We start from the raw sequence: 26019 nt of genomic DNA, 5'->3' as shown, positions 1-26019 counted from the left end.
AACACAGCCCAAAATAAAGCTGTTTAACCCACACTGAGTTTCATTACCAGTATAGCTGGTGGCTTGATCATTGTTGCTCTTGATTCAACATGCCTGTATAAAATATTTTTCAAAAGTTAATACACTAGACCAAATTCACACATAGCTTAGTGATGAGCATTTCCAGATATTTGTTCAAATTGGAAAACATGGGTGATTCACTTTGATCATTCTAACAATATTTATTTCTGAAGCTGCCTGGAAAATAAAATCATATTAACATTGAAGAAAAAACTTCTCAGAGGAAAGTTTTGCATTTTGAAATCAGTTGAGCTGAATATGAAGCTGACACCATATTTCAGTACAATTATTTATTACTGCTTAATCAATGACAATGCTGCAACCTCAGCTTTTCTGTTTGTGTGAAATGCAGAGAGACTGTCATCCTCAAAATATTGCTATGAGTTAGCTGAGCATTGTAAAAGAGTCTGAAGGTGCAATGCACTGTAAGAGTATACATATATAACAAGAGCCAGAGTGTTCATGAACAACAGAAATCTATACTTTTCTGGATTGGCCCTGAGAGGTTAAACTCTACAAATCAGTAACAACATTACCTAGATGGCAGTAAACTAAAGCCATATTACACTATTACAGAGCTTAGTGATAACAAGCTGGAACCCTTCAACAGATGTCTAAAATGTACAGGCAGGAGGACTTGTTCAACTGGACCTTTACTTAAAGGATCACCATCTTAAAGCCAAGTCACCTTCTCAACTCTGTTTTCAAAACTGCTAACATCTAAACTTCCATCTCAGCAGGCATTATCACTGGCAGCAACTATGCTCCTTAAGAAAATTTTCAAATATATAAAAGCAAATCTTTAATACTTTAGGGATTGCCATAACTCTTTCATATTCTAGGCTGCAAACGATGAGGCAACATAAATGGCAAAATAACAGGATCCTTTTACTTTCCAGTCAGTTCTTGGAAGAGCTTTCAGAATAAAGGAGAAGGTTCTCAATGGCCACCTAAGGAGATAGCACCAGTGATAACCACTTCCAGCCTATATTTATATTCCTCCAGCTGACTAGGAATGTTGGAAAGTTTGTAACCTTTGATAATTTACCCAATCTTGCATACTGTTATAGCCACTCTGACAGTATTGTCAGACGGGGATCTATGGTATCTGATATTTTTATACAGTGACTAGGAGAACGCAGCTGTAGTCTAACTTCAGTACTGCCATACAAATTAACAGGACAGATGTCCCCAAATAATGAAGATATTCCATGTCTTTTTTCACCATAACTATTTTTGTTTTCTTTAGACCCAGTGATAATCACTGTCTACATTTTTTGTCATAACATGAAATGCAGCTATTCACAAACTCTGTTTAACTGGTCATGTGCTTGTGCTAGATAAACAGAAGGAAAATATCCTTTGAATATAACAAAAATAAGGCTTTAAGTTTGTCTTAAATTAATCTTTCCTCACATGCAAATTCTAGCTACTAGTATGTATTGGGTTTGCATGGCCAGGTTTTGCTAGCAAGGAGGCTACAGGGGTGGCTTCTGTGAGAAGCTGCCAGAAGCTTCCCCCACGTCTGACAGAACTGATGCCAGACGGCTCCAAGATGGACCCACCGCTGACCAAGGCCGAGACCATCAGTGACGGTGGTAGTGCCTCTGAGATAACAGAGTTAAGAAGGAGGGGAAAAAAAGCCAACAAAACACCAGGAGCAATTGTAGCCAGAGAGAGTGAGAAGATCTGAGAGGAACAACTCTGCAGACACCAAGGTCAGCGCAGAAGGAGAGGGAGGAGGTGCGCCAGACACCAGTGCAGAGATTCCTCTGCAACCCATGGAGAACACCATTGTGAGGTAGGCTGTCCCTCTGCAGCCCATGGAGGTCCATGGTGGAGCAGATATCCATCTGCAGCCCGTGGAGGACCCCACGCCGGAGCAGGTGGAGGTACCTGAAGGAGGCTGTGACCCCATGGAAGCCTGTGCTGGAGCAAGTTCCTGGCAGGACCTGTGGCCCCGTGGAGAGCGGAGGCCACAATGGAGCAGGTTTGCTGGCAGGGCTTGTGACCCCATGGGGGACCCACACTGGAGCAGTCTGTTCCTGAAGGTCTGCACCCTGTGGAAGGGACCACACTGGAGCAGTTCATGAAGAACTGCAGCCTGTGGGAAGGACTCACCTTGGAGAAGTTGGTGGAGGACTGTCTCCCATGGGAGGGACCCCATGCTGGAGCAGGGACAGAGTGTGAGGAGTCCTCCCCCTGAGGAGGAAGGAGGGGCAGAGACGGCGTGTGATGAACTGACCGTAACCCCCATCCCCTGTCCCCCTGTGCTGCTGCAGGGGGAGTAGGTACAGAATTTGGGAGTGAAGCTAAGCCCAGGAAGAAGGGAGGGGTGAGGGGAAGGTGTTTTAAGGTTTAGGTTTTTATTTCTCATTATCCTACTCTGATTTGATTGGTAATAAATGAAAGTAATTTTCCCAAGTTGAGTCTGTTTTGCCCGTGACAGTAATTGGTGAGTGATCTCTCCCTGCCCTTATCTCGACCCATAAGCTTTTCGTTACACCTTTTCTCCCGTCTAGTGAATGAGGGGAGTGATAGAGCAGCTCTGGTGGGCACCTGGCCTCCAGCCAGGGTCAACCCACCACATAGTATTACTTATCAGTATTTCTTAAAGAGAGAATAACTTCTACATGAGTAAACATTTATCTAAGGATATATTTTAAAGATACTGAGATATTATCTCATATCATGCACATAATTGCCCATCTGTTTCTATAAATTACATTTAACATAACATTTAGTCATTTCCTATAGAAAAGGAAGTTAGTTAGATACATATGCTTTAAAACTTTATTGGGAGATGGAATGGAAGAAAAAAGGAAGAAATTAAAAAGTAGTCAGGAATCTGATTTCTACTATATTTCTTTTTGACAATATTTACAACTGCAAATATAGGTGAGTAACAAGGAGGTAAAAGCTAGAAGGCATTACATTCAAAAGTAATCAAAACTGGAAAAGATCCCTAATTTAGCTTTGTATTGCCAAATACAAGGAGCAGTTTAAGCTTTACAAATACCAAACATCATCATCTGATTAATTTTTATGCATATAATAAGAGAAATAAAAATAAGACAGAGAAAAGAAAATACAACAGAGAAGATTCCAGGAATTATAGCAAGAAGCACATTTCCAATGAAGTAATCATACTTTTTATTACTGGCAGTCTGGATGAAAAACTGAGGCAAGATAACAAAGCTACCACATTAATTTTCTTGCCAATGAAAACAAAACCATAATGGTGGCTACCAATAATTTTCTTGAATCACTTGGCTGATATACAGGTTTCGTGGATTGGACTCTGGCAATTGCAACAGAGCTCCCATAAGCTAAGACTTTCAAAGCTGCCAGAAAGGCATTTGGATATCCATTTTATATTTAAATTTTAACAGATTTGGGTGACTGAAAACAGGGGCAGCTTTCAAAAACTTGAGTCTTGCTTTCACAAACTCATAATCGGTCTGTTGAAAGCACACTTGCTTGAACTGAAAGACACTGGAAACATGAAGAAACATCACTGACCTTTGATAAGCCCAGAAAGCACACCATGCATCTGACAGTACCAGAACTGTACTTACGAAGACTGTGGGTCATAAAGGGGTTTTTTTGGTGGTGGTGGTGATGGTGGTGGGGTTTTTTTCTCGTCTGCCAGATGGCAGTAAGCTCATAGCAACGGTAATCAGATGGATATGTAACAAATAAACCACAACACCCTTTTTTCCCCAGATTCAAAGGACAGCACAGCCAAAGAGAAGGACAGATTAAGAAAAGAACAGCTCAGTTCTGCCTGTGGGATGTAAAACACAGGACAACGCTCAGCAAAAACTCCATTCTGTGCAAAACATGGTCCAGGCACATTGAAAAAAGCACCCAGGAAAGATTACTCCAAAAAGAAATAATCTCAATTCCAACATCAAAGTATCTTCAGCTGTTTGGAAATTGCTATAAGGAGCTATTCAGAGAAATAAAAGAGCCACAGAGAGATACTCAAAGGCAAAAGATCACAATCCGGTGAAGAGTGCCAGCGCCCTGCGTGCTGCCCTCAGCCCCTCACGCCTGGCATCCCCCGTCCGAAGGGGACTCTCACACTCAGCCTGCGGCAGGTTACACACACACAGTGCTGCTCTGCGGAGAGGGCGCAGAGCTCAGAGAATGAACAGAAAAGAGCAATGTTATGACAATTACCAGGCTGCCCAGATTTAGACTTACTCAGTAGTTCTCCTAGGCACAGAGAACTCCAAGTATACTCGGGTTTTTGTTATTGTTGAAACTGGCTTTACAGTCTCACTGAATAAAATCAGACCATGACCAGTAACTTAGCAGAAGAATGCAAGCTTAAGGAATTTCCCTTTGCAAAGCTTTTTTAGATAATTACTGATGATGACAGAAACAACCATATCTTAGAGTGCAAGGAAAAAAAAAAAAGAGAGAGAAGTAGAATTTATGTTTGATCCTTCTACCTAAATCCTACTTTTCCTGACAAAGCAACTTGGTGTTGTAATAAAAGTAGTTCTTATAAGGAATCTTTTCAAGAGTTTAGTTAATGTTTTTAATAATGTCCTAGGGCCTGAATCCAGTTTTTGGGTAACAGCAATGATTAGTGTAACTACTCTTTGAACCACTTTACTAAAGAAGAAATGAAATAAGATCACTCCTGAAAAGGAAAGCATCAAGGGTTAAGGATTCAGATCCAGTTCCCACTGATTGATGTCATGAGTCTGGGCAAGAGACTGAGATTACTTCTACCCAACTCAATACCACACTAAACAAATTCCCAGTACAGATCTGATCCTAATACTGCTTATGCATCTTACAACTCTTATAACATCACAGAAAACAAGTAGAGTGGTCCAAGGACTGAGTGTAGGTGCATATCTTTAGGAAACTCTTCTATTTCACATATGTGGAGCTCAGGCCTCCTTTTTCTTTCGCTGTCCTGTTCTTGGACCAGACTGAATAAAGTTTGCATAGATGTTCCTATTGCTCCTGACGAGGATACTCTCTCTCAAGACGGCTGAGAAATGAAGGCTTCAGCCCCAGTCTGCTCAAGAGGGCAACGAATAGATGCTTTTTTCTTGTATGCGCAAACCAAGTCACTTACTATGTGAAAAATGGGCAGCACTACAGCTGCCACCCCTCCTTCTCCAGAAACATGGTGACAGAAAGAACCGAGCATCCCCTTGGTACCAAAAGAGCGACCCCAGTGTCTGACTCCAGCACAGGTTGCAAGTGTGGATCCTAACCCCACACAGGCGTCTAGCATGGGCTGTGGGTGGATGCCTAAACCCAGCCAGGAAGGGAGATGAGACACCTTCCCCACTCCATGGCCCTGTTCACTGCAGAGCAACCAAGAAACTAGCCTATGTTAAGACCTAAGGCAAGTCCATGGAATTAATTTAAACAGCTTTCACTATATTGACTATTTCTTAGCTTACCAAGTAGCTACAGCAGCAAAAGCGTGGAGTCTTTAGGCCTGGCTAGCAGCTAAGGTAAGCTGGATGAGTAAGTTATAGAAGAGCAAACCAAGGGAAAATGATTTGGCCTAGACATATCAATATCATACCAGTAAAGCTTCAGGGGAAATTAGCAAATACTTAAATTTTGAACAGAGTTTTTTTGTGGTGATTGATAAACTCCAGGAAACAAACACAGATATTTTTAAAAGAGTACTGACATCAAATTAGGAAAAAGCAAAGTTAAAAGCTCACATCAGCAAGAATTAACCCCCCACAAAATCAAAATAACACAAATTTTTATACATTCAGCAACTACAAAGCACGTACTGCTTGACAAAAAAATGAAAAGAAAAATGGAAAAGTAAAATGATTTTATGTTTTTGTAAGCTAAGTGAGGGAAAAAGCAAAAAAAGAACAGGTTTCAGAAGTAGGAAAAACCTGCAAACTACCACTTTGTCTTAGCCAAAAGGTCTCTCACCGTGGGTAGTCTTAAAAATACTAAGGTTGCCCAATCGTAATACATTCTTTCCTTTATCATGTGTCTTGTGGGCTTAGTTTTGCCTTAAAAATCAAAGTTTATACAATTTATGAACAAACCCTTGTCTGACATTCATGCAGGGTCCTCAATTTATGTTGATTTCTTTATCACAAAATCTGAGCTGAAGCTTGAATTTTAGTAGACTTTCTAAATATATTCAATACAAACTACAGACTATGTCACAACTTTTATATTACTGGGCTAAGCATATTTTTAAGGGTTTTTTACAAAATGAACTTTAAGTGCATGTGCTTGCTGCTAGAGCACATAAGCTAAAAGTATGCTTTTTTCCCCACCCACGCCACTCAAATGGCTCAACTGATTTCTCTCTTAGGTGAGCAAGCCTCCAGTGACTGGAATAAACAGAAATGCAGGGTATTTATCCACCAAAAGAAACATCAGTTCTGATGGTCAGCAATACTGGTTACTGGCATAACAAAGACATCCTTGTGTGCATGCAACAGTTTGTCCATTCCTTTTGTCTCTTCAGACCGTTCCCCGGGGCTCTGTCCTAATGCCTCTATAAAGAATGGCCAGAACCAACGAGATCCCTGGTCAGCAAGATCCAGTAGCACTCTCTGTCTGTATTTGCTTCTCGAGTTTATTTCAGCTCTGAAGAGGAGTTCTGTATTTCTGTGTTCCCATCAGGTCTTGCCACCTCCACTCATTACCCAGGTTACTTTTTCTTTTCTTCTGTTCTCCTTCCTTTTTCTTTCAAATTAGCAGCCTAGCATTGATAATAATAGTAGGAAGTGGCAGAATGAATGACCTTTCCTATTTAATTCAATGACATAAATATGAAACATTTATCATTTACTCAGCTCGTAGGTCTGCTAAAGACAAATTCACCTGTGACACATGCATCAAGATAAATTCATATCTCTTTCTAATATACTTCCATTAGTATCAGATTTATCATCCATTCTCCTAAAGTCTTGAGTACCACCCATGCAGCGTAGGAGAAGATGACTCTATTCAATTCAACAGGATTCTATTTTAAAAACTCATAGCAGACACATTCAGATCTATGACTTCATTCAGGCATATTTGCTTAAGCTGCTGTCTCCTTTGTTGCAACACTGAGCGGAAAATGGATATGTAATCCATTGCTTATACATACCCTTTATTCAACATATTGTTTGAGACTCTGCCTGTGCTTAAGCTACATCTACTAATCTTTTCCCCAAGAAGCCCCATCTTCCAACTCAAGCTATAGAGGTACGTGAGTTTTTCTTTGAAAGTCTCCAATTCTATGATATATTGAATGTCATCATGTATGCACTGCAGTACACCTGCAGCACCTGACACATCACTGCTTTAAATACGAACTTGGTGTCAAATATGACAACTTTACACATCACTGAGACATCCCCATTTTTTCCTGTTAGATAAACACACATACATTTCCTGTATATGCATACATATATCAAATAAATGTTTCAAACTGGCATGCTTCCTTCAACCCCTTTATCTCATCTGAACCAGTAATCCCTGAAAGACTGATTCATTTCAACCTTTTGGATTTCAGAGCAGTATAAAGAGGTTGGTCTAGGGGAAAGACATCCCTGTGAAATTAAATTCCCCAAATTCAAAATCAGTCCCACCTGTGATGCATTTTCTTTCCTTTCTCTTCCCTCCATTTCTTCTCCCCGTTCCTTCATCCTCACATCTCGTGGTGGTTCTGTTACTATGTCAGAGACAAGTTCTTATTTTCCTAACTGCACTTCTTGAATTCAATAAGCCTTACTGTCATTCCATTCGCTTATTGTCAATGGATTTTCTTTTGCTAAAGATGCATTTCCCCAAGATGCACAGTATTTTTGGGGAACGTCTCTGTCTCTTTTTGTTCTGTTTGGCTGCAACAGAACTGATATTCCCTTGCATTTTTAACCACAGTTACCTATAGGAATAAAGATGATAGTCCAGCGAAATGTAGGTGGGTTTGTTTGGCTGGACATTGCCTTATCACTAAACGGATCACTGACTAACTGCAACCAAGAAGATTCATGAAGCCTCAATGACAGATGAAAGCACCAGAAAGAATGACTGTCCAGAAATATTTTGTGTTTATGAGTAGCTACTTAGTAAGCAATTCTTGCTGCTTACATAGCTTATTTTATAGCTATATAAGTAATATTGCTCATAGCAGCAGCACAAGGCAAGCTAATACAACAAATATCAACTAAGCAGCGGCTCTATCTATTTCTTCTTGCTACCAAGACATTTCAAAGAAGTAATACAAGTAGGACCCGAGTAGTGAAAAGACATGAACAGTGACAAAAAGAGGGTATGAAAGAAAACCGCTCTCACATACTCCATTAGTGCCTGTCAGCTCTTGAAAAGCGGAGACTCAGTCACCATTATGAGGGTAAATAGTCATTATAAGGATGAATTTTATTAACTCTATTTTACAGCTTTCCTGTTTACAATTATATCCATCTTATTACATAAGCAAGACTGAAGAAATAGCCTCTTTTTTGTTTGTTTGTTTGTTTGTTTTTTCTTGATGTATTGTGCAGATCCATAAGCAAATGCCATAATTTAACAAATCTGGTTATGGCAGACTGTGTGCATGTGCATGTGTGTGTGGAGGGAGCAGGGGAAAATGGTGCGAGCATCTACCTTTTAATTCTACTTTGCTTTAGACCTGGCCTGCTTCAGAAGCAGCACACTCCATCATGCAGTGTATCTGCCAGGATAAGTGATAACAGTCCCTGCAAAGGAGTTCTTTATTCTCCAGATCCTCTGTCAGCATCCCACCAAAAGAGACTAGAGCCCTAAAGCTAGTCCAGGCAAATCACAGGCTGTCTAAAGAGGACGGCTTGCCTGTGCTATCACACAGCTGATTACAAAGATGAAGGCATTGAAAGCAAATACAGAGGGGGGAAAAGAGAGAGAAAGGAAAAAAAAAAAAAAAGGAAAAAGGAAAAAAAAAAATTTACCCATATTTTAACCTACTCTACACTTGGCACAAACAAGTACACACCAGATGTGCAGGGGGGCAGAGAGGCCATATGTATTCTGCGTACTCTAGGCACCTAATTTAGGATCCAATATTTTGTATCAAGTTGGTAGAGATACTGTTTCTTCCAGAGCATGCTTTAGAGCACCTAAATTAAGTTTGCTAAGTGCTAACAAAGGGCAGTGAATTCCCCCCCCGCGGGGGGCACCTGCCTGCCTGCATCACCTTGATAGGCAGCCTAGGCGCTGAGGTAGCTGGTGGGAATTCCTCTCAAGTGCTTCTATGGATGGGAAAATATGTCAGCAAATAAAGAAAGAGGTACAGAAAATGACACGGATGTCCAATAACATGCACTAGAAATACCTACTTTAAGATTATGCTAGCTGGCTAGTGAAAGAGCTTGTATTACTTCTGCAATCATAGGGAGACCACAGTAGACACAAGAAGAGAGGGGTTATAACAGAAAATAACTATATATTGTCCTGAGATAGAGTTAATTTTCTTTCTAGTAGCTGCTACAGTGCTGTGTTTTGGATTTAGGATGAGAATAATGTTGATAACACACTGATGTTTTAGTTGTTGCCAAGCAGTCAAGGATTTTTCAGCTTCTCATACTGCCCTGCTAATGAGAAGGGGGGGGGGGGGGGGGGGGGGGGCAAGAAGCTGGGAGGGGACACAGCCAGGACAGCTGACCCAAACTGGCCAAAGGGATATTCCATGCCATATGACGTCATGCTCAGCATATAACTGGGGAGTGGATTGGGACGCAGTTCTGCTTGAGAACTGATTATTGGCTTCTGTTGGTGAGCAATTGTGCTGTGCATCACTTGTTTTGTATATTCTTTTATCATTATTATTATTATTATCATTATTATTGTCTTCCTTCTCTGTCCTACTAAACTGTATTTATCTCAATACACAAGTTTTACCTTTTTTTTTTTTTTTTCCTGATTCTCTTCCCTATCCCACTGGGGGGAGTGAGTGAACAGCTGTGTGGTTGTTTTAGCTGCCGGCTGGGTTAAATCACAACAATGATATTTTGCAAATACAAATACTCTTGTTAGAAGAACTTCATAGACACACAACTTCCCTAAGTGATTATTAAATGCCTATGGAAAGTGCTTTCCCTTTCTAAGGCCAACTTCCTTATGGTAGCACTACTCACAATGTGGGGTATCCAGTAAAGCCACCACAGTGGAAAACATTCTTCTTCATGAAATTAGTAAGATAATAATGTCAAAGCAAGTATTTATTTTCTTACATTGTAGGAACATTAACTGAAATACAGGATGTTCTAACCTATTTTTAATGAAAAATGAGGATGGTCTAACATTCCTGAAACAATAGGGTAGAGGCAAAGGGTGGAGCAACAATCTAGGCAGAGCACCGTGACAAAAAGAAGTGCCAATCAGAACTATTTATGTAAATTTGTAAAACTACTTTTCAGCTCACCATCAGCTCCTGCTGAGACAATTATTGATCGATATTCTGTCAAGTATAACATAATTCTAGAGATTTATTTTCTTTGTCCCTCACCTTAACCTAAGACCTGCTGAATTTCAATTGAAGTAAATAAATCATCTTTACTTTTTGACCTTTTAAAAAATATTCACTAAGCACATTTTATCTCTATCAAATTTGATGTTCTAAAGGGATTCAGGTGGCTGCGTTAGCATACTGACCTTATACAAGTTCTAGGATAGCTATGATGTAGAGCACAACACTTTTAGTAGAAATGAATAGTTACCCACCATCGCACACCGATCGTTTAGGTCTAGGTTGAACCTTACGTAAGAGGCAGCACAAACCTGCGCCACTCTGGGAAAGATCTGCATGATTAGGAAGACAGAACTGGCAGGGACCACATCATTCATCAAGACAGGTTCCTCAAAAATGCAAGTTGACACTTTACATGGAAATGCTCCTGGAAGATTACCCATCCCTTCCCTCAGCAAGCATGCCTCAGCACACTCCTCTCAAAAAAATTCACATCTTCAGAATAAATGGTATAAAAGCTCTAACCTACAAGGCTCCACTAAAGAAGATCAGAGACAACCTGCTGCCAGAATCTCAGGTCTCTGCGTGAGCACAAGCCTTCTCCTCCACCTTCCTGCTGGATTATACGGGTGAAAAATTGATGTAATTCACTGTGAAATCACTTAACACTGAAAGAATGTGGCCAACTCAGTAGCCATCACTGTATTGGGGTATGAATGGTGCCACCATGGCTTGGCCCCCTGGATACCACCAGTCACAGCTTACACAGAGCACACCGAGTGCGCTCTTGTCAGTCTCCCCCAAGTCCCAGCCACAGCTGGGCACTACCAACACAGGGAGACATTTATGAGACCAGACAAAATCTTGTCCAAAATTGTGCAGGTGGGCCTGGGGTGCAGAGATTAGAATCAAGTTCTCCAGAAATCTGGAGAGCTTAAAATACAAGATTTGCATCTCCCATATAATCCAGTTATGGCAGCCATACCTTCCCAACTGCCTCAGAGAGGGCCATTCTAAAGTACTCTTCTGGCACTTGCTGTTATCACCAGTGTTCACTTTTCCAGAGATCTATTATCCCTCAGACAATTAATAAGAATTTCTATTTATTTCTTTTTTGTATTTTATTTATTTTTAAGTTTACCACTGACCGTGTTGCTACTCCCCAGTTCTCTGTCAATCACCTGACCAGCCCACCCATGAGGGCAAATGAATGTCCCCACCTCCTCGAGCCATCTCTATTGAACGTGTCAATACTTGCACCAACCACCAGAGTAGTTAGGATATTCAGTGCAGTCATCCTCCAGAGACCTCAAACCAAAAGGTAACAGGGAACTTACTATAAATCTAGATTTTCTAATTCATATAAAAACATACTAGCAGTGTGTCAAAAGCCAGCTATTTTTAAATGGTATAATCATAAAATGAAATGTCAAATATTAACTCTTCAATCCATTCATCACTGTAGCTCTGTATACCTGTCTTGTCTTAAATTAGTAAGGAAACAATCTGGAATAGATGCTACAGTTTTAAGACTAATGGTTTTCACCTTCCAAAAAAAGTCAGGGTTTTTGCTCACCCAGAAACCCAATTAGTCACACCAAATACTGCAGAACTTGCAATTTTTCAAATTTTGAAGAGCAAACAAACAAAAAAGCAACAAAAGAGAAACCTACATGAACATAGAGGCATGGGCTTACACTCCCTAAGCCAGTCCGAGCTGCCCACTGCGCAGATTTGAGCTAGAGAGGCAAGTAGTATGTACGCACACAACTCATTACAATAGCTAAAATGCCAAGAGGTCATTCTTGAGAATATGTTCTTGGGTTTGGCATGGCCACCAAACCATGTTGTTCATTGCAAATGGTTTGCTCCGGCTGAGTTTACATTAGCTGTTAACGGCATTATGATGGCACTGTGCCACTTCTACATTCTTCTTTGTTCCAAATCAGTCCAGTTCTCAGTAGAAGGGACAGCAGCCAAAGCACCGCTACAGCATCTGAGGAGCTTTAGAGAAATCTGCTGGTCACCTCTTTTTTAATCCTGATGGAATTAGAGAGAGACTGAGGAGTTACCATAAAATGCTTACAACTTGGCAGTACCCTCTGTGCACCAGTCTTCCTTGGGGCTGCTCTAGGTTGTTGGGGACCTGCATATCTGGCCTTCTAGTGAAGGCACTGAACATGAGCTGAGAGACTCGGGTGTTGTGCATTCAGACAGCGCCTTTCTTACTCACCTGTTACAAGGGCCAAGTAATAATTGCTGGAAGTTCAAAACCTCCTTACAGGCATTGAACTCAGAACAAGCATGTGAATAGTCCCAGCTTCATCGCTGCTTCATTCCCGGTTTTAAACTTGTGCTAATTAACTGAAACCATGTGAGCTCCAGCATCCCCCGTCGGTGTAACACAGAGGAGGGCTACACTCATAGCTTCTGTTATCGTCAGTGGTAGTTACGTATATGTGCTGGGCAGAGGAGCAGCTGTCCTCTAATAAGGCGCTAGTCATGACAAATATAATACTGCCATGGGACCCACATAATTGTCTTTATAAGCACACTGCAAAGCAAGAATGATTGCAAATGCCAGGAACCAGAAAAAACCCACAACATTCTCCCCCCACTTTTTTTATTTCAATTTGCAAAGAACAGCACATTTCTGCAGCAAATAGAGCTTACTAAACCAGCTGCCTTTTGTTATTGTCCTTATGCCTATCTGTGATATTATACAACAGATACCACTTTATCGGTGTCCATAAATAACTTTTATTATGCATCTGAAAAAGCACAGTTTAGCACGAAGCAGAACAGACACAATCTCTTCCAGCAGTTGAGGCCAACAACTTTCTTCTATACCTGCCATTACGACCCTACTCCTGGGTGATGGTCTTCATTTAAAAAAAAAGAAAGAAAAAAAAAATGTACCAAACAGCAGCTCCTCTAAATATTCTGAGAGGCTGCCAGCACCAGAAACAGGCATTACTAGGTATATTGCTGAACGCTGCATCCAGCTTGTTGTGGTTTTCCCTCTGCAAGTACAAATTTACTGCCAGGTCCACACTCAGGAAAGCCAGTCTGATCAAATCCAAGACAATGAACTCTGTTTTCAGGATACACTGAAGCCCATGTCTTATGTTAACGCTACCAGTGCCATCATCTGGCTTGTTACCAGCTGCTGTCACTGCCTGTGACTGCTACTACTATTAAAGAAAATAAAAGGTACCTGGCCTCAAGGGCATGAGATGGGCGTGGCCAAGAAATTAAAAATAAATTTTAAAAAAGAAAGAAAAGAGGGAAAATCAACTTTATAACTAATGGCAAAAATAACATCCGTATTTTCCATTCTTTTTTTCAGACAAGCCTCTTTTCTTTTGCATTCCTTTAGCTGCTAATGTTTTCATCTGTTTTACTGTCATTTGCTCTGCCAGTTTGAACACTGATGTAATGACATACGACTGCCTGATATTCAGTGGTACTCACAGCACCTTTGTCACTGGTGGCTCAAGTGCACAATGAACAGTATCTTGAGTTCAATGTATTTGTGGCTTTGTGAAGACAGCAATGACACACAACGGGCTTTTTTCTCCTTTTGTTTCTGTGCTCTGTAAAAGAACAGCTTGCCACAGAGACTGTGACCGGAGAATAATGAAAAATACTGGGCTATTGTTGGTCATGGCAAAAATTTGCAAACTTCACATTTTGTTTAATTATTGAAGAATGGCTTTTCAAAGATCCATGCATTGTTCTAAAGAGACATCGTAGCATCTATCTTCCTTTCCCCACAAAAGCTTTTTATCTTCAAACGAGAAGAATATGCTTGTTGAGGGCCAATTAGTAGTCCCTCTATGAAGAAGTTTAAAGGAATTTTTAATTAGTAAATTGACCTATGGTGTGAGTCACCTGGAAAGGAATTACATCATTTCCTAAGACAGCTAAGCTTTCTTACACAAATATGAGTCAGTACCTTAGATTCAAGACTCTCTGTCTCTTAATACTATCTTGTTCATGCAGACCAGTTTCACTCACTACTGCCGGATCACTCAAACAGCAAATGTTATTCAAGGTGAACAGGGACAGCCCTCTGACCCTTGTTCTAGGCCTCTAGCATGACTTCCATTCATCCAGAAGAAATGTTATGCATCACTCATGTATACTCTGCCTAAATGTTAAAAAAAAAATAAAAAATAGAGTTTCACACTCTATTCTCTAGTACAAAGATACTACCAAAAATCAGCAAGCTTAACTATATAGTGAAGTAAATAAAGGTGCATGCAGAAGAGAGACTGGAGTTTCATTCCCAACTGGGCAGCAACTCAAAGATCCACATATAGTCAATGCAAAGAGGCAGCCACCTCCAGAAGGTGGTTAAGAGCCTATTCATTACATGCTTAAATGAGATAGCATGCATCTCTCTGCCACCACCTGCAAATGGTCCTGCATTTTTGCCTTCTGAAAGGTGATGCAACACGTAAACATGACAGGCATCATCATTCTGACATGCCTCTCGGAAATAATAGAATTAACTTCACATGCTGCCTTCTGTACAAAAGTCTGCTAATAATAAGAATTCCTTTGTATAAAGAGTGCGGAAACCAGACCTCAATCTGTTATGGTACAAATACAGGACACTATAGACTGTCCATATTTCCATTCACATAACCAGTAACTTGCCAGTTACATGTAACTGGTGACTTGCCACTAGAAATGCAGCCTAATATCCCAACTGAGAAAAAAAAAAATCAGAAAAAAACCCCCACCCAAACCCCAATGTTAGAAAGCTATTACTTCAAACAGCATAAGAAAATCTGAGATTCATTTATGTCATATAGATGGTACTTTTACTGATTTCAGCAATCAGTACAACAATCAGCATTTCTTATATACATTGCATCATTAAGTAGGCAGCAGAGAAGCAAGTTTGTGTATAAAAGGTAAATGTGAGCCTCAAATGAAAGACATTTTCAAGGTATCCGGATATATGTAAACATTTAAGTGGGAATCAGCAGAGCCCTAAACTGATAAACATTTCTCATAAGTTATGTATGAATTAAAATCAAGTTTTTATTAAAAATGCATAAGTATGATCTGTGGTGAATAGAACTATTAGCTATGCATGTTTACTTTTTAGTGAACACAGAAATCAGTAATTTTTCTTCTAAATGTCATTTCTGTCAGAGGGTTATGGAACGATAAAATGCTGGAACAATTCTCAGATGCCATCCAGCTGGTACATACACATCTGGGGAGAGGGGATAAAATAAACTGTGAAATGTTTATTTGCCACAGGGGCAAGAAAATGTCATATCAACTATTGTGTCCATTCTACTTTACAAGCCAGGTAGCACTCAACAGCCCCTCTCTTTCACTCAACGTAATAGAAAGATAAATGAAGATTAATCTGGATGACAATAAATTATTCGATGCTGTAAAATTACTGTGTTTTCAGCATACTCTTTATTATCACCCATTATTTACCGTCATCCCTGTCTTCCTCACTCCTGTTGGAAGCTAAAGAAAATCACCTAAAAACCAAAGTGAGCATAAATTGGTTTTATCCATTTGATTTTAGCATGTTTTTCAGGGGATCTTAAGGGGCGTATGCACAAAAGCTGACATTGCTGCGGTGAAACCAGGCTCCTTAGTTTCCTTCTGCAGGCAACGAAGAGACAAATACCTTTCCAAACCATCACTTCTCAATCTGTAGATCACAGTCGTCCTTAAAATCAAAATGTTCTCAGTAAAATGACTAGTGAAAATGCAAGACGGGGGGAAATGTAAATAATAAGTACTGTGGATGGCAAAATAGCATACAATGATTTCTTCTCTCCCTGCCCCTCCTAAAAAGCCTCCTTAAGCTGAAGGACCACTTTACTTAAGACACAACTCTAAAGGGCAGTAACACTCTGACCTGGCCCCTGAAGGAGTCCTTCTTCTCACTGCAGAGGAGCCTAGAGAGATTATTCTAATTTAGTCAGACCATCAATACCCTTGCCCCCACCCAAATATGAAAATACTCACTGTTATTCTCTGCTAAATGTCACCTAAATTCTGAACCATAAGTAAATCTTGTAGAAATTCAAGACTTCTGACACACCTTTTCTTACAAAATGTCATTGGGCACAGCTGTCTCTTTTGGCATTGTACACCGGGGATAATCTCTTGAGCTCAGTGGAAACATGGGACCAAAAAGGCAGTTTGGAGTGTAAGGGATACCCAGGTAGTTTACTGGGCACTGACATCAGCTTCCAGAGCAGACACTGGCTGAATCTCACCAGTTCCTAAGCCCACGTAAGTTTCTCAAAACATCATGCTAACTGAAACTAGATGTTGAGACCCACGTCATCAGATGCACCATTGAGAACATGAGAACATGCACCATGGGGACATTGAGAAGAACTCACATGGATTTAGATTCTTTCCTGGAACAAGTCACAAAGTACTTGTTTACAAACCTTATCTGCTGCACTTCCTTTGTATACAGTCCCACAGCTCAGCCTAGGACAGTAAATTCACTACCAACTCAAAACATTATGTTTCTGCTGTGAACCATTCTGCAATGGTGCCTATTCCTTTCTGATGACTACAGAATGAGAGATTTCTCTGCACTGACTACAGAGTGACTATAGAGAGTTTTTAGCGTCTTTTAAAAATGCTTACTTAGTGCTTTTTGTAAAGAAAAAGAAAAAAAAAATTCATCCTGCTGCTCATCATTCAAGGTGTTAGCTCAAATCTCTGTCAATGTGAAATTAATTCCTACTGTCAAAGATGTGCCTCATGGCTATACAAGAAGAGTAACTTCATTAGATATTCTAGGTCCCTATATTCAGGTAGTTTATTCAACTCCTCTCAGTCTATTTAAACTTTTCCCTCCTACCCATCACCATGGTATCTGAATGTTGAGTCTACTCACTGAACTCTAAAGAAGTTCAGCTTCAAAAAGCAGTGAATTAAACTTGCTATTCAGCTGGTCTGAAATCTTTTACCTCTGTATCTTAAAACAACATACTCTGCTTTTCTTGAAGTGCATGATTGGTTATTCACAATTATTATTCATTCACACCTCTATGAAAAATACTGTACCATTCATAGTGAATGTCAAACTGCTAAAATTAAAAGACATAATGGACCTTTACCTCTGACATTCATTTTTTGTATGCATCACTATTTTTGACCTCAAGTTATTAGAAAAAGAAACAGTGTGGTTATGATTCCTCAGTATTTTGTCTCAAAAACAGAAAAGAAAAAGAGTGTTTACTTTTCTACCAGGGTCTCACTTAAACCTAAAAAGGTTGCTACATATTTCTTTCACAGCAACAAAAGATGTTAGCTCTCTGATTTCATGCTCAAGTCCTTGTTTTATATATTCCCAGCAACACCTCAAACTCTACTTCTTAGTATTGTACAATAGCTTTCAAATACACATCTGCTGAAAGTCTGCTATTCACAGGACTGTTTCCTTTTCATTGCTAGTAGGATCACAATGTTTTTGGATACAATGAAACTAAGACTTTCACTTTCTTTCCTATCAAAACTGAAACAAAGCAAGAACCAGAACTTTAAAGAAAGCACAGACACAAGTTGTTGACGTAGTCACAATTTCAAAGGCAGTACTTATATTTAAGTACTGTCCAAAACACAGAAACCAATTCTTTCTACTCTCTTTCTAGATTGATAAACCTACAGATCCACAGGCTAAGAGCAGCAACGACATCACTTTCCATTCCACATGGAAAGACCACATCTTTAATTCCCCTTTTGCTAGCAGAAAATGTAGGAACCTGTACATGTCATCAGAATTTTCCATTGCAGACACTTCTCTCCTAAAGCTGCTATTGAAAACCATTGACAACAGTGACAATGAAACACGATTAACACACACACACACAAAAAAGAAAAAACAACCCTCCCCAAACCCCACCAATTAAAAGCAAATACCAAAATTTTCACTACCACTCCCCTACAGCAAAAATGAAAAGAAAAAAAAAAAAACCAAAAAAAACCCCAAACCCCACAACCAAACCCATGCTACGTACACTAGTTATGTGGTTTGGTGTGCTATTGGAAAGTACCCTGATGATATGGATAGTATAAAAGTCTATATTAACAAAATTATGTTCTTTATTACATAAAACTGCAGAGTAGCTGATCCTAGGGAGTATCTGGTATAAATGCCTTTGCTTTGCTCCCAGAGGGACCTCAGCTCTAATCTGGCAAACCTCATTCCCTGGAAGTCCAGAGACAATTCAACCTGCAAACTGTTAAAACATGATAGGGTTTTTTTTCCCCAAACAAGGACATTCATGGTATTAAACTGTGCTACCTTTTAAGTAGATTTGTGATATAGACTGGAACTTGCCATGATCACCGTTCCTGAAGTGTTTGAATGAGCATAAGAATGTTTGCTATTCATGTTTAAAGAAGGCAAACCAAAACCTTACAGGACCGATCACCAAGGCAGACTTTTTCTCTAAGAACCAAGCTCTGTTCTCTGTAGTTACATGTACAGTTGTTTTATAATGCAGGTGAGAATTGCAAGAGAGCAGGACACTCTTCAGTCTTATATCATGTGTGCAATATAGATTACAGGCATCTCCCATGATGTCAGAAGTCGTCACAGAAGACGTACAGTAGATACTACTTTCCAGTTTGTATGTAATTAATCTCCTGGGTTTGAGTGGTTCCACCACTTTATCTGCCACAGATCAAATATGTATCTTCATGTGCAACAAGGTAACTAAATATGTGTTTATGGACATTCCTATCACAGGTAAGTATAGAAATTACTTCAGCTGATACAGTTTCTGAAATAAAGTATTTGAATTTTTTCTTAATTTGCATTATTCCTTTATGGAAAAGCACAGATCAAGGACATTTCCATACAAGCTTTTAGTGTTTCTATCATTTTTTTTCATTAGCTGAAAGCAAAGATAAAGATTGGGCCTCTGTTAGCAAAAACAACCAAATCCAAGTGCCTTTGTAATTCTGCTTGACCACAATGACACACTTGGACAGTGGCTTCAGCCAGAATTGTAACTGGAAGAGTTCAAAAAGACATACGACCAGGTTGTGTATCGGTGTGCTCATGCTGCAAACGGCGAGGTGTTAGTGAGGAACAGGAGAGACTGCAAATGTCATACATTGATGCCTGTGAAAGACATCGAGTTTCAGAAATTGGGGGGTTTGTGTCTATTATAATCCATGCTTCTTTAGAGCATCAGGCTGAACACCCCAGAATCACTAACTGAGCCTTGGTATATTTGCAGCTTGTTAACAAATTTTACACAGTTTTTAATACTTAGCTAAAATACCTGACTGGTATTACAATTTATTTTAAAAATATAAAAAGAACAGGCAAAACGTACAAAAAGCATGGCATAAATAAACTCAGATGGAAATTGAGAGAAGGTTGTGCAAAGGCTGAATTATCTGTCATCTAATTAGCCTTGGGAGTATGGCAATCTTTGCCTGATGGATAGAAACAATAAGGCAATGATTCCTAGAGACTTGAAATTTCCTTACGAAATGTTGTCCTTTTTCATCGCTGCACTTGGGAAGAGAGCTTCTAAGTTGAAAACACGCGGTACTTTTTCCTGTTTTGCCACTGCTACAAGTTTTCCCAAGCAGCCATAGAGTACATGTAGAAAGTTTCAAACTGGTTTCCATAGGGCTCTTGAAACCTTCCAGAAAGCACAATGATCTTGGCAGTTTCACCTCTGCGGCTCTTGCTATTAAAAAGTCTAAGCAACAAGATATTAGTGTTACTGATGTAAGCTATTAATAGAAAAGGAGACACCCAAAAATAAAGAGGTTTAAAGGACAAAATGTAATAGCAGAGAATCCTTTCAATGCAACCAGGATGGTTGACATACAACAAAAACCACCACAGCCCCTAATGTCCGAGGTTCTCTTCAGAAGGACAAAGGACAAGAGAGACCAAAATTATTATCTTAAAAAAATGAAAAGATATTTTGAGATAATTAGCTTTGTATACAGAAGGCAATGCCTTGCTCCTAACATCAGCAAAATTAGCTCTTACTTGCTGTTAATTCTTCTCATTGCCTCAAATGCAGAGGAAAATGAGCTGTCAAAGGTTGTTTTCTATAGTACAAATGAGAGCACAAACAGGAAGGTATATGTATGTTAATAAGCAGGGGAGCAGTGATCAGTATGCCCTTGAGAGCAGAAACATTCCTTGAGCTTTCTGATAATCTGATGGTACAGTAGGTTGCCTTAGCTATAAACATTTTAAATATATTTATGAAAATAGTTGTGCTTGCGCAGGGTCTCTCAAGTTGATGTAGCTCGTCGCCTGCACCAGTATTTGAAACAACCACCTTTTTTGTCCATTTGCAGAGATCTACATCATCTATATATGTACAATATGCTACAACTACTCTACTGAATTGCAGTATTCCTCAATATTGTTGTACAGTGCCTACAGAGATCAATTAGATCACCACACCCTAGCTCTGCAGAGATGGAAGAAAATATTTTAATTCAAAAAATGGAAGAAACTTTTCTTTTTACAAACTTTTTTTCCTTAAACAAAGGTATATTTTCTACTTCAGACATGACCATTTTAAAACTGAAACCCAAGCATCAGTAATAAAAGATCTTCACATTAAAAGTTTTATGCTGTTTTTTTTTTTTTTTTAAAGTCTGGTAATCATTGTAGAAATGCTTCCCACGCCCATCTCCTCAAGCCAGATAACTTCTTCATCCTTTGTTTTTGATTTGCATCTGCATTAATGTGGCTGCTAATTCAAGGATGAATCTTGACATCATTTGCTCCTTTAAGTAGCCTTTACCTAAAATGTAGTGACAACTGATCAATCACCCATCGGCCTACTTAGGAGACTTAAGTCTCCTTGACTTAAACCTCACGACCTGTTCCCATCTGATGGCATATGACACATGAAGGAATATGACAAGTGATTTTCATAAAGTGTAAAGAGATTATTTTTTCCGTTCCCAACTACTTTGTCCTCATGTAAACAATTATTCCTGCTTTGAACCTATCTAAATGTCATTACATAGGCCAAGTGTGATTCAGAGCTTTGTGTTGCTGTTAACATGTCCTTTTCTTGCTCAGTAAAAATTTCCAGGTTTGCTAATGTTTATATAAATAGGTTGAAAGATTGCTTAAGCTACTCCAGAATACAATTCTACTTTTAAAAATATTTATATTTGACACTGTAGTTTACAACCACTTTTAAATAGTTTACTGTAATGTTACAATTCTACATCAGCTTACCTGCTCATCCACCTGCTGACACATTCCTACAGGGCATTTCTGTTGATGTTTTTACTATGAGTTTTGTATGTATTTTTGTCACCATGAGTTAGCAAATATGTTTTCTTTCACGGACTTTCAAAACAATAATAATTTAACATCTTAGCACATTCCACACTCATCATAACCTCCCGTTGGTTGAATGCATTAGAAAAAAAAATCAACCTTTTATCTGTAAAAGGTAAATTTAAACCATTTTTGTTCCCTTTGCAGCAAAAAATGAAAAGCATGCCTCTGAAACTTAAATGGATCTGAAGAACTTCAGTGATTAATTTTATGTTTCCAAATTGCTGGAAAAGGTTACATTCCTACCATTCCAGTCAAGATTCACTACTTCTATTCAAGATTCTTTTTTTAGGCAGTGTGCATGAATAAATCACATCTGATAAGATACATCCAGCTACAAAGAATCACATAACTTAGGTGGAGAACAGCATATACAAATAAAATGTTTCCCTGAATACAAAAGGATTAAGGGTTGATTACAACCGACAGAAAAGACCACAGGCATTTTGAATATCTGATCTGCTAACACATCGTGCTGTTCCGATGTACTGTTCTACTGATTTTGGTCCCTGAAATCTACTGGGTTTTTTCTTCTGTAGTTCTCTTAGTACCTGTCTGCAGGGGAGGAATTGGCAACGATGCTGGTTGCCATTGATACCGACTAACACTTTCTCAGCAAAACTATTCAGTAAGAGATAGAGGGATGGAGTAACATGAATTATTTCCTTCCTGCTATAAGGTTAACTGCTTCACAAAGGTGCTTCCAGCACCCGTTCTGCCAGCACACGAGCACTTGGTCTAATGAAAATAAGAAACGGGGCATATTCCATTGATGGGTCTTTAGCTGTGTGTCACTGCATCCAAATCCATAGGAATTCTATACATCATGTATCTGATTTGATAACAGTAAAACAATCCATGTATATGTTACAGGAAGGGACATTTCTTTAGTTTCTTAACTTTAAACCCTGTCACTTTTAAAGTGCCAGAATACAATTGTACAGTCTAACCATCTTTCTGAGCAGATCTATTTTTAGGCAGTCTCTTTGTTATTGTATCTCAGTGCCTACTTTTTAAACTCAGTCTAGTTTCGCTGGTAGCTGAGCCTACAAGTGCTCACACATCTTCTCTATAGGGAAGTATAAATATACAATTGTTTTAGTTCTGTAACATAATGATACAATGTTAACATACACTGGCCAATAAGTCCGAAAGACAAAAAAAAAAAAAAAAAAGGGATACACATCTGCAGAAAAGCTCAGGCATAACCACTTCACACACACACACACACACACACACCTGTATGGCAAACTGTTCGAAAGCTACGCATCACCCCTGACACGGCCGCGTCCCTGCTTTACATAACGCCTGCCAAATACCGGCCTGCCAGAGGAAACCGGGTACCAAGTTGAGCCAACGCTTGGGAAAACTGCCCGAGTTTATTAACTCCGCCGTGCGCCCACCGCAGCCTCCCTGGCAAAGCTTCCGCGAAACTACCTGTAACGCAGCCCGTATTTCCCACCCTGCTATCTCACGCGTTCCCCCATCCCGGCCCCCGCACCCCCCTCCTTGCCCAAAGCGCGGGCGCTGCCCCCCACCCCCGCCTCCCCGGGCTCCCCCTCCGGGCAGCGGGGGAGCCGCCCCGCCGCCCTCTCCCTCCCTCCTTCCCCCCCTCCTCCGCGGGCCGCCCCCGCCGCCACTCACCAGCTGCGCGCCGCACACCGCCACCAGCGTGCACCGGCCGCTGCAATAGCCCATGGCTCCCGGCACCCCGCGCCGCCGTCCCGCGCCGCGCCGCGCCCACTCAGGCGGCGGGAGAGCACCGCCCGGCCGCCGCCCGGCTCCCGCCTGCCGCCGCCGGCGCGCCCCAGCCCGGGACCCGCATGGGGGCGCGCCCGCCGCCCGCCCGCCCGCCTGCCCGCCCTAGCCGCGGCCGCAGCGCCCGCCGCCTCGGCGGCCGCCGGCAGCGGGGCCAACCGCCCCCGCGGAGGGCGGCAGCGCCGGGGGGAGGGCGGCGGCAGGTGCCTGCAGGAGCAACCGCGCTCTGCCGCGCAGCCCCAGAGGCATCTGGGCTTCAAAGTTTGCCCCCTCAACTCCGCTCGCAAACCATCCGGGCTCGCAGCCGTCTGCGGCGGGGGGAGGCGGGGGGGAGGAGGGGAGGAGGGAGGGACGGGGAGGCGAGGCGAGGCAGGCGGCGGTGCTGAGCTCAGTTCACGCTCGGAGAGCGGTTTCCCTCCTGCCCACGGCACAGCCGCTCCCCCACTCCCCTTCCTCCTCCTCCTCCTCTTCTCCCAGTAGGGCTCAGTCAGCCCCAGCAGTGGAAACCCCTCGCTTGGGGGGTCCCCCGCGGGAGAGCGCGGAGGGGCGGCGCAGCGCAGCGGCGGGGACGGGCGGCTGCCGCTTTGTCTGCGAGGGCGGCTTTGCCCTCCCGGGCGCCTTTGTCTCGGTGGGACACGTCTCCGCGCCCACCCCTCCCGGGGGTCCCTCGCACCGCACCGCGCCACCACCGCCGGGCCAGCCGGTGCCCGCCGCAGCCCCGCTGCCGCCCAGGCACAGCCCCCCCGACGGCGGGGGGCGGTGGCAGGGGCGCGGAGCACGGCGCGGCCCGCAGTCACGGCCGGGTAGCGGGGCAGAGCGCAGCCCGCCAGCGCGGAGCGGAGCCGGCGCGGCCACAGCCCCGCGGCGGGGCGCGCTGCTGCCGCCTGCCGGGCCGCGGCCGGCGGTGCAGGGGGAACCCGCCCCAGCCGGTTCTTCCTCCGCGGCTGCTGCCGCCGCTCCGGCCGGCACCGGGGAGAGCTCCCGGAGACCTCCAGGGACACGCCGGCCCCCACCCTGCCCTCCGCACCGGACTCCCTCCCACCCAAAGCAGAAGACAGAGGCGGAGGCGCATCAGAAGAGGCTGACTTGGACGACTGGGAGGGATCCGGAGCAGAGGCCGGGAGCTGCAGGGTGAGGGCAGGAAGAGAAGGACGAGACCGGGCAAATTTAGAAAAATATTAATTGGTTTCAAGTAATTGGTTCTGCTCACCATCACCACGGGGAATGTTTGTACTTAGTGGCATGGTCCAGCCTTTCTCTGCTATCAAAAGCATCCAGAATACATAAAGTTGGTGGGAAATCTGTCAAATTCTGATGCGTCAATCAGTCTCCAAAAGCTTTTACTTGCTGTGTCATCATCAGCAGTCTTGACATTGTATTTGGACCAGGTCACTTTTTTGCTGAGCTGTCCATTAGCGGAGGTAGTTTTAGCAGTGACATCAACAGTTAGGAACTGGAGGAACATCACTAGGTTTTCTGAGCACATGTGGATGTTTGTTTGTAGCACAAATATTCTGTGAAACTGGAAGCTCTCTGGAAGCTTAGAACCCCATGTAGTTTGCCTCTCATTTTCCAGCTGGGTTTGTCAAAATGGTTGGCAGCCTGTCAAATAAACAGTTATGATTCCTAAAATGCCTTATAACGTAATGACCACTCCACAGGGAAGCAAAACACACACAAAGGTGACACCGGTTGTCCTCTACTCTATAAGGACATCCTTCTGATTGTCAGCTTTGGTGCTATCAGAAACAGCATTGACCTGTCAAATTGCTGGTGATGCAGAGTACCAAGCACAGTGAACACATTCACATTAGGACCTAAGGAGGCAACAGCTAGAGAGCGCTGTATGTGAGAACAAATAAAGCTGTGGAGCTGCTGAAGCTCAGAGAGCAGAGACATCCAGCAAGTGCAAAGAACAGCTCAGGTATATCTAGACTCAAATAGTCTTTCTTGACTTCTTCTGCATGCCGTTCATGCCTTTTACAGAAGCGACATTGGTGTGCAGGTATTAGCTGGTATTATGGTTGTTTGAACTTTAGATTTGAACTAGACAAGGTGTAGTAGTAGACTCTGCAGTTGCTAGATAATGACTTCTGTCTTATCCCAGGCATGTTAGCCTTCGTGTACTGATCTCTTCTAGTATAGTAAATCCTGCCCAATTGAGGAGTCGGGGTTGTCAAAAAACAATGGGAAATACTTTTTATTTACCCACAGCAATTGTCTGCTGGTAAAACTGGCAAAGTGGCAAGAACAGTGTATCTGATTATCTGAGACTGGGAGCTTGGAAGCTAGCAGGAGAAGGGGAAACTTGTACCCATTTAGACTCCTGAGAGAAAGCTCATACTAGTGCTCTCTGTGTGTCCATAATTGATCTGGTTGTTTATTACAGTGGGAG

General features: G+C 41.8%; 1 protein-coding gene across 1 annotated transcript in view; it reads right to left on the bottom strand.

Moving 5' to 3' along the window:
* The window catches only part of NKAIN2 (sodium/potassium transporting ATPase interacting 2), a 566373-nt gene extending 542083 nt beyond the window's left edge, over positions 1-24290 (bottom strand). Inside the window, exon 1 of the mRNA XM_054822311.1 lies at positions 23511-24290. Within this exon, the coding sequence (XP_054678286.1) occupies positions 23511-23564 (54 nt within the window). The 5' untranslated portion in view covers positions 23565-24290. The remainder of the gene's footprint in view (positions 1-23510) is intronic.
* Between the last annotated feature and the right edge of the window lie 1729 nt (positions 24291-26019).

The sequence above is a fragment of the Grus americana genome, chromosome 3 (genome assembly GCF_028858705.1).
Source record: "Grus americana isolate bGruAme1 chromosome 3, bGruAme1.mat, whole genome shotgun sequence".
NCBI classification, from domain to species: Eukaryota; Metazoa; Chordata; class Aves; order Gruiformes; family Gruidae; genus Grus; species Grus americana.
The sequence above is the reverse complement of the archived record's forward strand: the minus strand, read 5'-3'. Positions and strand labels throughout refer to the sequence as shown.